The sequence below is a fragment of the Electrophorus electricus genome, chromosome 2 (genome assembly GCF_013358815.1).
Source record: "Electrophorus electricus isolate fEleEle1 chromosome 2, fEleEle1.pri, whole genome shotgun sequence".
NCBI lineage: Eukaryota > Metazoa > Chordata > Actinopteri > Gymnotiformes > Gymnotidae > Electrophorus > Electrophorus electricus.
Genome location: NC_049536.1, coordinates 7,009,070 through 7,022,746, shown reverse-complemented (window position 1 = coordinate 7,022,746; position 13,677 = coordinate 7,009,070). Strand labels below are relative to the sequence as shown.

Genomic DNA, 13,677 nt, shown 5'->3' with positions numbered 1-13,677 from the left:
TTAATTTAAAAATATAAAATGTAAAATGCAGAGGGAAGGAATGGAAACAAGACAAGGCTTCAGAGAAATGATGGACTGCAACCAAAATGTCTGCAGTGCCATGTGACAGCAAAAAGATTTTACTGTTTTACCAAGATGGTACCACTGGTAAAAGTGCAAGCTATCATGCTTCCTGACTCAATTCCTTCGCCCACCTGCTAGGACTTTCCACGTGGCATTCTGTTTGTGACTTTGTTCTGTCAATGTGTCACCATGTATTTCTGTTTGCTTTCCTGTTTCCACATGTTGCCACGCCCCCATTATTAGCTACCTTCCCTGCTTCACCTGCGCCTCGTTCTATTCAAAGTTTGACTACATAAACTATCCCTGTTTTTTCATTTTCTGTCCATTGTTGAGACCATGTCAAGTAATGTTTGCGACTGCATTTGGAGCTATGGTTGTGTATATTTCTTGTTCATGTTTGTGTCTTATTTACATCTACATTTTCAATAAACATCATTTTGTTTAGGGTGTATCTTGATTCACACTTGCATCCTGCCTCACTCATCACACAAACCTTATAAAGTGGTGTGTTGACATCTGTACAAGGTAGGTGTTTCTAAGACAAGAGGATTATTTTGGCTAGATTCCTAAATATTCAAATATTTAAGTTTTGTAAAGTTCTAAAATCCTCAAAAACAAGCAATTTTTTTTTTACTTCTACTAGACCAAATGTAGCTGTTTAATACACATTTAATAAATGAAAAGTACACCACATCAAATGGACAGACATCACATAATAGTTGTGATTTAATACATGTGTACTTCCAACAGAAGATGATCACATCAGATGATGCATTGGGTTAGATGGATGGTGAGAGAAACTGAATATAAAATATACAAATATACAACAAAGCATTCAATGATGAATTAAGTGACATTAGAAAAACATTACTATATCTTGAGAGTATACAGGGCAAACAATTTTTTTCTGTATATTAAATTAGGGTATAGTCATCCTTGTTGACCATTTCTCAGTACACTTCTTGTATTTATAGTATAGAATTGAAAAACCATATCCAAATAAATGTTTTTTTTTTCCTCTAGCTATAAAAAAATGATCACAGACAGCTAATTTCAAAGAACACAAACATTATTCTAAAATACATTATTTATTTAATTATTCTGAATTCAAATGTAAGCATAAACTCTCTTCATAGCCATGAGCTATATGAACAAATAAGAGTGACTGTCATTACTGCACAGCTGCAATTAAATGGTGTTGTACTTTTGATTCCTCTATCATTGTGCATTTTTCTTTATTTCATTATGTTTAAGTGTTTAGGGTTTTTTTCCAATGGTTTTGCAGCATTCATAAAACCAAACAAAGGCTTTTTCAATTTTACCAAACATGGAGTTACATCACGTCTCACACTGTAAGATGCTAAGAAGCTAACCCATGGTTTTAGTTTATCTTGTCCATAAGCGATAGTAACATAAAATTTCTACTGGCTCCAGAGTCCTGTTTCATATTTCATTATTTGGCTTGATTAATGCCTAAGCTACATGTATAAAATCTGCTTATATAAATAAATGTATTATTGTTAGTAGTAGGTATAAAAAAAACAACAACAGTATTTCCAGTACAAAATAATATACACAGTATAACACCCATTATTCAACCTTTTAATTAATTTACACAAACTAATGTGTACTCTGAAGCACTGTAACAAAACATGGATACTACCATTGTGCTTATAACCCTATAAGCCTAATAACTTTGGTTCCTTGTTTTTTGCATGTCAAACAAGAATTTTCATCCATATCTAAGTCTTACTCTTTAGTTGCATTTTTTTCTTAATATCCATGCATTCTTTGTCCTTGATCATTATACTATACAGTACTCTGTGGATGTTCAAATACCGGTTGTGTTTGTTAGATCATGGATGGGAGCCCAGTCTGGATATGTATCCAGAGCAAACAATGATGTACCCCATGTACTGATTGCTAACAGGACTGCAAGGACACCTATGATATTCAAGCCCAGTCCTGCTTTCACCTGGAGAGATGAAACAAACATTTTAACCATTATTGCATATTCATAATAAATAAAACAAATATTCAAAGTTGACTAAAGAAATTGTTTTGATGAGAACTCACCATATCTATTATTGATAGATGCCCATAAGCAAAGGCAATGGCATTTGGGGGGTTGGAAACAGGAAGTAAGAAGGCAAATGACACACTAAGAGTTGTGGGTATCAGCATGTACAGGGGATTAATGTTGATTGCCTCAGCCTGATAATGGACATACACAATGCACATTGTATTAAATATGAATAAATAAAGCCATACCTAAGACACTTATAACATATTACTAAGGCCTTGATGATTGGTCCCTAGTTAACATACCAAAGGAGCAAGTATGGGCAGGAAGATGGTAATGGTGGCTGGATTACTTGCTACTTCAGTGATACAGGTGACTAAGATACAGGCAATAGTAACAGTAGCCAGTACAGGGAGGCTCCCCAATGGAGTCATCAATTCTGCAACCCAGGAGGATAGACCAGAGACCTGTGGAGTAAAAATAACAGGTAAAGGTGTTACTGGATAAAAGATTTGGCTATATGCTTTTCTAAAAACCAAAGACAGCACAACAAACAAAATAATGGGCCAAATTCAGAAAAAATACTCTGCCATTACTTAGAAGACCCCTCTTGGTGAAAGTAACAAATATACTGCATTACATAACTGGTTTGCAGTATACTACTTGTCTGATGACTGGGGTTAGTCAGTCATTTGTGTCTTTGTGTGGGTCTTTAACATGCATAACTTCATTCACATGTTGATTTTAACTGGTTTTCACCTATGGCTCAAGTGACTTTATCACAGCAGTGTTCTAATCATTGCCACAGCAACCTTAAGAACAGGAATTAAATACCATGTTGCACAGTTTTATGGGTCTGGCCCATTGTCTGCTAAAACCAGATTAAGCACTAAAACACTAAAATTTACCTTCAGTAAACAAATATTAATACAGAAACAAAATCATTAGTCATTTTCCTTGTCACAAGTTGTAAGTTGTCCCTGTGTGAAATTTATGTGTAAAAGGATCAGCACAGTCACCAACCTTTTTCCTTTCATGTAGCTAAAGGCTGGAATTGCCATATGTGCTATATCAAAAACTAAACATATTTTGCCATGTGCTACAAAAAGTGATACATTTGTGTGTCATATTTCTTCATTATTTAAGTAAAAGTCGACTTCGTGGTCAGGAAAATGAAAAAAAAAAATACTAAAAGAGTAAAACATTACTACAAAATGAGATGGATTAACCTGACGATTGCCCAGATTGATTACAAAAGTCGATAAGAACATAAAAGCCTTTATCCAGAACTGAGTGGGACACTGGAGAATAACACTAGAAGCCAACTTGAAGGCAATTGTCCAGGTGACCATAAAGTATGATATATACCAAAAATATGCATTGCTTCCAATGCAGTTATGTGTTGGCCTGAATGCCTTAAGCAAGACCACCATTAAGAGTGGGTATGGATACAGATTCAGGAGCAGAGTCATTATCAGTGACACTGACTCAATGATCTACCTCCCCAGGATCTACAAAAGGACACTGCTATATCATTTAGGCTAAAAACATGTGGTCTGCTGGGGAAAAAGTGGAAAAGTAATCAGGACAGAGGTAATTGAACTGTCACAAGGCCATGCAACAGACCTAGATAACAGCTACAAATACCTGGTGATTCTCCTATCACATGGAAAAAACACCTTCATGGGGTAAAGCAGATATTTGACAGTTAGTTCGATGTAATAAGATCAAATCCATAAATATATATACCCTGCCAATCATAAGATACTCAGCAGACAGAATAAGCTGAAAGCTGTCAAAATTTAGGCCAGAAACCACACCATGCACAGAGTAGCAAAGAGAGACAGAGAGAGTGGTCAAAAACAATGAAGCTAAGGTCCTGAGGGACCTCCAGATCGAAACAAGCAAGTAATGGTTTCTTAATCAGTAATAGTGGTTGTAGATAAGATGCAGAAAACAGCAGTGATAGAAAATGTGGCAAACAGAACTGATGGAAACACTAAATAGAAGAAATGTGAGAAATTGGACAAATACCGGAGAATAAATAGAAGGAATATGGAAGGTTAACACCAGTGCTTTCCTATTGATTATAAGAACACTTTGAGTGTGACCACTAAGCTGATTCCAACAGATCCTAGGAAGAACATCAAACTCAGTTGAGAAGAGTGCAATTCTAGGAACAGTGAAAATACTGTGCTGCACCACCTTACCTTAGCACCCTCAGCTAAAGCAAAACCCCCTCCCACAAGCAGGCAAATCTCCCAAGGCATACAGGCTTGGAACTCCTTCCATGTTATCATAGCATCTGTTAGAAAGATGAGAAAAAAAACATTAATAAGTATTCATGTCAAGAATTGTGTGTGTATATATATATATATATATATATATATATATATATATATATATATATATATATATATATATATATATATATATATACATACAAACACTACATTGGCAAAAGTATTGTCTGCCTTCGCATGCATATGAACTTGAGTGACATCCCAACTTGAGTGACATCCCAATCTTAATCCATAGGATTTAATATGATGTCGGCCCACCCTTTGCAGTTATAGCAACTTCAACTCTTCTGGGAAGGCTTTCAACAAAGCTTAGGAGATTGTTTATGGGAATTTTTGACCATTCTTCCAGAAGCGCATTTGTGACGTCAGACACTGATGTTGGACGAGAAGGCCTTGCTTGCAGTTTTCACTCTAATTCATCCCAAAGGTGTTCTATCGGGTTGAGGTCAGGACTCTGTGCAGGTCAGTCAAGTTCTGCCACACCAAACTTGCTCATCCATGTCTTTATATACCTTGCATTGTGCACTGGTGTGAAGTCATGTTGGAACAGGAAGGGGCCATCCCCAAACTGTTCCCACAAAATTGGGAGTATGAAACTGTCCAAAATCTCTTGGTATGCTGAAGCATGAACGGTTCCCTTTACTGAAACTAAGGGGCTGAGCTCAACTCCTGAAAAACCATCACACACCATAATCCCCCCTCCACCAAACTTTACACTTGGCACAATGCAGTCAGACAAGTACCGTTCTCCTGGCAACTGCCAAACCCAGACTTGTCCACCAGATTGCCAGACAGAGAAGCGTGATTCGTCACTCCAGAGAACACATCTTCACTGCTCTAGAGTTCAGTAGCAGTATGCTTTACACCACTGCATCCGACGCTTTGCCTTGCGCTTGGTGATGTAAGGCATGGATGCAGGTGCTTGGTCATGGAAACCCATTCCATGAAGCTCTCTATGCAGGGCCACTGATTAGTTTGGAGGTCTGTAACGATTGTGTCTGCAGAAAGTTGGCAACCTCTGTGCACTATGCGCCTCAGCATCCGTTAACCATGCTGTCATTTTACGTGGCCTACCACTTCATGGCTGAGTTGCTGTCATTCCCAATCACTTCCACTTTGTTATAATACCACTGACAGTTGACTGTGGAATATTTAGCAGCGAGGAAATTTCACGACTGGACTTGTTGCACAGGTGGCATCCTATCACAGTGCAACACTGGAATTCACTGAGCTCCTGAGAGCGACCCATTCTTTCACAAATGTTTGTAGAACCAGTCTGCATGCCTAGGTGCTTGGTTTTATACACCTGTGGCCATGGAAGTGATATATACATCCTTACCCCAACCCCTGTGAAATAACAAACTATGAAATACAAACTTTGTTCTGATTATAATGAACGGTACAGCAATAAACTCAAGACCAGGTTGCAAAATTTTCATTTGCTGCTAAGAATATAAGCATGTCTCCTTCCAAAAGAATATTTTAGAAAATGTGGAGGATTATGAATTCCTGTTCATTCAACTGTTTTGTATGTGATACAAACTTAATTTATGTATTCAGAACGTATATTTTAAATTTTTTTTGGTTCAGCCCACTTGACATTGGACTAAGTGTAATGTATCCCTTTACAGAAATTAAGTTTGACACGCCTGATGTAGATGGCTAATGAAATACCATAGTTATCTGCAGTGGGTCTGTTAGCAGGGATAATAAAGAACAAAACACCCAAAAGGAGAGCTACAGTGGCATCAGTAGCATAGCCAGGATACCTACAAAGAGAGGAGAAATAAACACTTTTAAAAGGTAATTCATAGAGTCTCTTTTAATATCAAGGAAATATTTTTCATGTCAATGAGATAATGGTAAGTGTCTAAATATCTCTAAAAGCTTTCTTTACTGTACACTACATGTAGTATTTTATTTAACTTGTATTAAAACTGTAATATCCTATTAACTGCCTTGCTTTTATTTTGTTTTGTGTTGTGTTGTTTGCATGTCAATGTTAAGGTTAACAACTGCTACAGAGATCTTAGCATACTCACTCAGGGAATAGTGAAGCCCAGCCTGGCATGAAGCCAGGCTCTCTCACAAACCACAGCACTGCCATAATGAAGAAAATAACAAGGGTGATTATCTCCTGCTGGCTAGAGGAAACAGAGAAATGGGATAACATCAGAAATTCATTCACTCTTACATTCCTTTCTGTCCAGTTCCATAAATACAAACATACATGATTACCAGTATTTATGTATTAAATAGCACTGTTAAAAATAATTCTACAATTGTACATTACTGTGTAACTAGCCTCCATTCATGTTTGAAAGAAAAAAAAAAAAACATCAAGAAAATCAAATAATATATTTTAAACATTTTTAGCCACATAATACAAAACATCAATCACTCAACACTTGTTGATCGCTAAATACTTATCAACATGAACTATATGTTTACTTGCAGTATCTAACCTCATAGGGCCTAGTGCATTATACTGATCCTTGATAAGTTTGGCTGCAGCAATCTCTCGTTCAGACTGCCCTCCTCTGGAGCACAGCATGGAACGGAAACTGGGGAGGAGGCAGGAGATTCACTTCATACTTTCAATTGAGGCCAAACATGCAATTTTAGACTCAGTAATGACACAGTGACATTGGAATATGTCACTAAAACAGGTATCCATTAAAATGAGGAAAGAATGCGTGTATTGTCCTTCCCACAAAACCTCATTTGCTAACTAGTCTCATGTACCATATATTTGGAAATAGGATACAAAGACAGGAAAAGACAACATCTTAGATGACGTTTGATAAAAGGATTGGGTAATACAACTTGAGAGATAATGCATGAGGCCAATGTCAAAGAAGGAGACTGATAACAAGATGTGAAAATTAAATAGGTACTGTGGTAAGAAAGGAAGTGTAAGAGTCAGATTAAATTATGCAAGTCAGTGATGTAGGATCACTGTATTATTTATTACTAGGTGAGAAGACAAAGCTGGTCTTAGACTAGCATTCATGCACTGAAAAGCACATTAAATAAAAGTTTATCAATTTAAATAATGTATTTAAATTGGGGGAGGGGCAAAGAGAGTGTGTAGAGGCTAAGGACTTGGGAGTAATGATGAACACTCACTTAGTTCCCAAAAAAAGCCAGTATAACCAGATCCAAGCTGAGAAAAGTACAATAATGCAGACAGGCAGGCAAAAAACAAACCAATTTCCAAAATTGATGGACTTGCAGTCTGGATAAAATCTGTAAAGTTAAAGATTAATATTTATTCATCTGCAACACAACAGATAAACCCAGATACTCTAAATACAAAGGCAATGCCACACTCATATACAAATGCATGTATGACAACTCACTGATGGATATATTCAGCAAAAATGAGATTTGAAGATGTTCCTGGCAAAGTAGTCAGTCCACCAATGGATGCAGAGTACGCAATGCACAGCGACAAACCTTTACACATCATGTGATCTCGATTGTTCCTGTACTTTGAGTTTAGAGGTGAACTTGGTAGAGCCTTATAGACAAAGATATAAATTAATTATTTCCAGGAGATTTGCAAAATATAACTAGTAAATTCCCATTAGGATAATCACACTCAAAAAAAAAATCAGTCAAAAGCAGTCAAAAGAACACAGACCGATTGATGTGAAGCACCACTCTATGCCACTGTTTGAGTAATAATAATCTCCCTTGTGAAGAATCTTCAGAGTGCTTAGTCTGTGTGTGTGTGTGTGTGTGTGTGAGTGTGTGTGTGTGTGTGTGTGTGTGTGTGTGTGTGTACGTGTAAGTGAAAAATGTATGTGAGTGAGTGAGTGAAAAATGAGTGAGTGAGTGAATGTGTGTGAATGAGTTACAAGCAAGGGCCATGTGCTGCTTTGCTTCTAAAAGCCAGCACTGATTTATTCTCACAGACACGCGAGCGTAACTCAGAGGACAAATAAGTCGTTTTCAAATGTGTTTAGCAGTTACCTCTGTTACGTTATCATCCTCAGGGACACTAAGAATCACTGGCTCTGTGCTATGTGGATTACAACATAATTTATAAAAATATAGTAGATATAATAAACATAATTAAGAAGTACATCACTTTAAATATACAAGTGTATCTTGATTACCTCTTCACATCCTTGAACCTTTCACAATGTTTCTCATCATCTGTCAGAGCCAAAAATAGGTTACGTTTTAAAAATATGAAAAACAACAAGGCTTAATTATTGTTAGAGTCTGTCTGAGTAACTCACCACCTTCCAGCTGAAGGGCAAGATTGTAGATGCTGTTCACTGCCATCTCTTGGTGCTGGCTGACCTCGCCCTCTGCACTCATGACCTGCTGCATCACTGCCTCCGCTATAGGCATCACCATAGCTGCTGTGGATGTGTTGCTCAACCACATGGAAAGGAAGGCACAGCCTACCATGAAGCCTAACATCAACCTGGAGTGAGACACAATGTGCACATATGACCATGCAGCATCTTAGGAATTGGACACAGATATCCTGTAACCTCACACAAGCACTTCTTTACCAAACACTTCTTCCTTTTTTAATCATGAACCGAATAGGCATGCATAGGTGTTAAGCAGGTGTTAGGCTATTGCCTGGAGGAGAGCGGAAATGAAAATAGAAAATAAGAAGATAAAGGAAACTTACATGCCAGGGTTGACTCCGATCATAGTGACCAATTTAAGGGCAATTCTGCGGTGGAGACCCCACTTCTCAATGGATGTTGCAAGACAGATGACCCCCAGCAGTAACAAGTGAAAGTCTTTGAAATACATTGTTGCAACCTGCATATAAAAATTAGTTAATGGAAAAGGTACACTCGGTTTGCTGGAATGCATCTGTTTGATCATGATTAATACAGAAGTGGTATCTCACAGTTTTACTTTTGAAGAGTACGGTATAACTGACATCCACAGAGAAAATGTAATATTTACATAGACATGTTTTCTAAGTTCAGAGTGGCTAGGAAACGTTACCACTGATGACTTCATAATGCCAAAGAAGGGGAAGAGCAATGCAGGAAGAAGGGCCGTCACAGACAAAGGCAATGCCTCTGTCATCCAGAACACAGCCATTAGCACCAGAGTGTACGCACACTCAGCCACCTGCAGGGATTACCATGCACATTTACAGTATGTTGTTTACAGTCGTAGCTCAGTGATTAAGGTACTTGACTAATAATCAGAAGGTTGCCAGTTCGAGCCCCACCACCAACAGGTTGCCACTGTTGGGCCCCTGAGCAAGGCCCTTAACCCTTAATTGCTCAAGTTGTATTCACTCATAATTGTATGTTGTTTTAGATGAAAGGGTTAGCTAAATTCTGTAAATGGTTAGTCAAAATCATAATCTTGTACTGTGCTTGATATAATTGTGTCAAAGGAATGTGATTAATTACTGTAATACAAATTAATTTCTAACTGTGTATTGTGAAAACAGGTGAAATAATGGCGCTACTCAACATTTGCATAGACTGAGTTTGTAATCATTGTAATTGGTGGTTAAAATTTTGAATATGCCTGTGCATTGAAAGGTGAGCCAATAATACTTTTGTTGCAATTTACAATTGCCTTCTTTACTATGTGAGTTCAGGATGAATGCAATCAGCTGCTTACGCACTCATTCACTACTAACTATTAAAATAAACACTGCTTCTCATATATGTCTCAAAAGTCATATATAGCTCAGACTAATTCCTATGCAAATAATTTGGTACCTGAACAGTTTTTATCTGGATACTTTGAGTCTTATTCAAAATGTTGCTACATTTATGCATTATGTTCAGTATTGTACATTACATGTTTTTGACTACCAATTTACATTATTGTTTTTGGTTACTCTGTGCACCATGTGCCATTGTGTATTTGTACTCTAACCTGTGTCTTGATGACCAGAGGCAGTGGTAGGATTAACAGCGGTGTGAGAATGATGATGAGAAGATTCCGATAGCTCCATAGTCCTCCAGTAAAGGCCCTCATTGTGTGGCTGAACAGTGTAACGTCAGGGAGTTTGTGTCCTCAAAGGGCTTAAATAGGCAGCCAGTGACTAATATTTGACTCGGCAGAACCCTTAACCTATATTCATGCTGTGACTGGCCCATCTCCAGTCAGCCATAAAGTAATGACTCAATAGATTAAGCTTTAACATTCAAGGAATTATACCACTTTGAGACGGTGACCCCAGTGACACAAATTAAGATAATATGGACCCAGTATCTGAATGCTGAGTGTGTATCATATTTTAAATAATTTAATATGTGTCCGTATCATGTTTTAAACTTTGAATATGTTGGCAGGATAGTTTATATCAAATATCACAAGTTATCTCATCAGTGCATATGTTTGTTATTTTGGTTTTTTGAGCTTTTGGATATCAGAGAATCAGCAGAATCAGTTTATTTTGTTGGCTCCACAAACAAAACGTTTTTTGATCAATTAATAAGAAAACCAAAAAAAATATCCATTAAAGATGATTATGGTATACCGTAACATACTGATCCCTTATGTACGTTATGAAACACTAACATGCTGAGACTGTAGACTTCTGCTCTCTTCTGAGAACCAGGGGTCTTCTCAGATTATTTGTCACAGAAACAAACTCGGTCCCTGCACACTTTACTCCTAAAGTACAGATGATTTTTTTCCTCAGGCGCTGTTAAAGAATAACAGTGTCATCCAAAAATCACAAACCCATAACTAATACATGACAGTACCTTATGCGTGTTGATGTTTCTCTTGCTGTGAGAGGTAGCTTTTGGAAGGATTGGAGACAATGAATACTGCCATCATGCTTGGCCAGTATCAGTTTGAGTTGAAAATAAATCATCTTATGTCAATGGATGAGATGGTTCCATGTCCATTATGGTCTTTTCCTATAATAGTTTTGCAGCAACTTTACAACCTGCTTTACCACTAGTTTTCCTCCTATCCGGTCTGATTTTTTTAAATTGTAAATCGATAATACCTGGCGTGCATTTAGATAATCATTTTTCTTATGCTAAGTATATCAGTTTTCCAACTGTATTAGAGTATTTCCTTATTGTCTTTGAGGTAGATGATAAGAAGCTTCTATGAAATCTCGCAAGTCCAAAAGTCTGCAGAGAAAACTGCTAATCATCATTACCAACCATTTTTGTAGCACATACAGTTGAAATAATAGTACAATAGTTGCAGGGTGTCTGCAAAGTGCAAATACTATATTTGCCAATACAACTGTTGAGAATGAAGGGCTAAAGTGCAAAAGGTAAGAAGCTTTTATTCTGTGAACAAGCTAAAAAGCTCTAGCATCTACTATTTATTAATCAATTCAAAGAACTAGCAGAAGGAATTAAAACTTCTAAACCTTTTCTAAGAAGCAATGTCATTCACTCTTTTATAACTTAAGAGGTTAAAAGCCCTGACCAAAGAGCACTTTCAGTACTGTTGGTCTCTATACAAATGATATCTCATAAGTGTTTTATATTTTAAAAACTCATTTGATGTTTATGAGTCAGTCGTAGAAGAAAAATGATTCATTTTCACAGGCAAAGCAATAAACAAAGAGCCAATTGACTATGAAATCTAAATGCTGTTATCTGTGAATTTAAGCACATTTAAAAAAAAAAAAAAAGACATTTACTCAAGTTTTTTTCTACTGCCATTCACAGTGCTTAGGTTCAGTAATATAACATTTATGGACAGCTATGCTAGGTGTCATGCCAGTGTCTGTTGGCAACTCTACCTGTCTCAAACTGCTAACCTCTGTCTCAAGTTTGCTCAGATAAGATAATAAAATGTAGACAGTATGAACATAACATTCTCGGCTAATTGCCAGTGTATTTATGTGACTAGTTGAACAGCAGTTAACTGTTTTACAATGTACTTGACTGATGAGATTCAAAACAGCAATTGTGCACTCTGATATTTTATCTTCACTAATTTGTGTCACCTGACACATTTACATGTGTATCTGTCATAGAAATTATGTTTAAGTAATTAATTATTGATATTAATACAATATGAAGAAATTAGAGGGTAAGTCATCTTAGAGATTATGGCTATAGGGCACTGTCAGAAAAAAGTAATCACAGGCACAGTAGAGCCAATACCATGGAAACCAGTGGAACTAGAATTATGAGTGTGCCTTATTTAAAGGGGCAGTGGCTAACAGCAATGGATATTCGAAGCTGACATGTCTTATTTCTTTGTATAAAGGTGCACTACTACTGCAACTTACATAATTTTTCTGAACTCTATATTCAGAAATAAAATCACCATCATTGCTATACTGGTGTGCATCATCAAACTACCAAGATGCATCCGGTTATCTGTTCACAAGAACTTTTTATTTATTAAACATTCCAGGGAATTATATTCAAAATGACACTTTTATTAGCCCAGTCAAACTTAGTACCATTCTAACCAAGATCATAACCATTCTAAGTGGTAGCTTCTGTAGATGTATGAATCAATATCTTTGCTTGAAACAAATGTAATTGCTGTGAAATATTAAACAAATTGTTTCAAACCATCATCCTGAACATATGACAGATTAAATGTTTATTATGCTAAATCCTTAGTGAATAATTTCATTTATTTATTATATATATATATATATATATATATATATATATATATATATATATATATATATATATATATATATATATATATATATATATATATATATATATATATTTTAAATCAGTTTATGTTTTATATAAAACTAAATAATATATTTGGGTAAACACTCAGAACAAAGCAACTTTATCTACATTGAACCACACTGTAATCTTCCATCCTCAGAAAAAAGAAAATCAAACTATCCTTGAGGCATAGGTGCTATACAGCTAGAATATCATAGGTAGAGTGAACAGGAAAAAAAGTGAAACTTTATTGTAGATGATGTTTTAAGAGTAGATATGAGAGTACATGATGTGATGCAATAGTGATTACCTTTCAAGACTGAAAAGATCAGAGATGTGGAATTCAAGAATTTACCAGCTGTTTGCAATGTTTTGTGAATACCTGTTCAAAACCTTGATCCTGAGCATGTTTACAGAAATAAATATACTAAACTCAGAAGAGAGTCTTTAGGGTGAAAGATTAAGATTCACCCCAAAAACAAAAACAACAGAAAAAACCCCAACTACATCTTAGGATTTTCAGCCCATAGAGAGGAAATTAAACAGATTGCAATTACTCTTTCATACACTATTATTAATAAATCAAGAAACATTTTTCACATGCAGTAAATGAGAAGCAGAAGCAGGTTCTTGACCTTTTTGTCTAATTGCATATTTT

At 36.2% G+C, this 13,677-nt stretch overlaps 1 protein-coding gene across 1 annotated transcript; it reads right to left on the bottom strand.

The window, feature by feature from the left end:
• Nucleotides 1-765: 765 nt before the first annotated feature.
• Nucleotides 766-10,376, bottom strand: slc13a1 (solute carrier family 13 member 1). The gene is made up of 15 exons (XM_027018533.2): nucleotides 10,273-10,376; nucleotides 9,376-9,504; nucleotides 9,047-9,183; nucleotides 8,640-8,830; nucleotides 8,514-8,553; nucleotides 8,368-8,416; nucleotides 7,752-7,912; nucleotides 7,519-7,638; nucleotides 6,855-6,953; nucleotides 6,432-6,533; nucleotides 6,064-6,158; nucleotides 4,297-4,391; nucleotides 2,392-2,553; nucleotides 2,140-2,277; nucleotides 766-2,038 (listed from the first exon to the last, which is right to left on the bottom strand). Exons 1-15 carry the CDS (start codon nucleotides 10,372-10,374, stop codon nucleotides 1,895-1,897), a joined length of 1,764 nt encoding a protein of 587 aa, XP_026874334.2. The 5' UTR covers nucleotides 10,375-10,376; the 3' UTR covers nucleotides 766-1,894.
• Nucleotides 10,377-13,677: the final 3,301 nt, after the last annotated feature.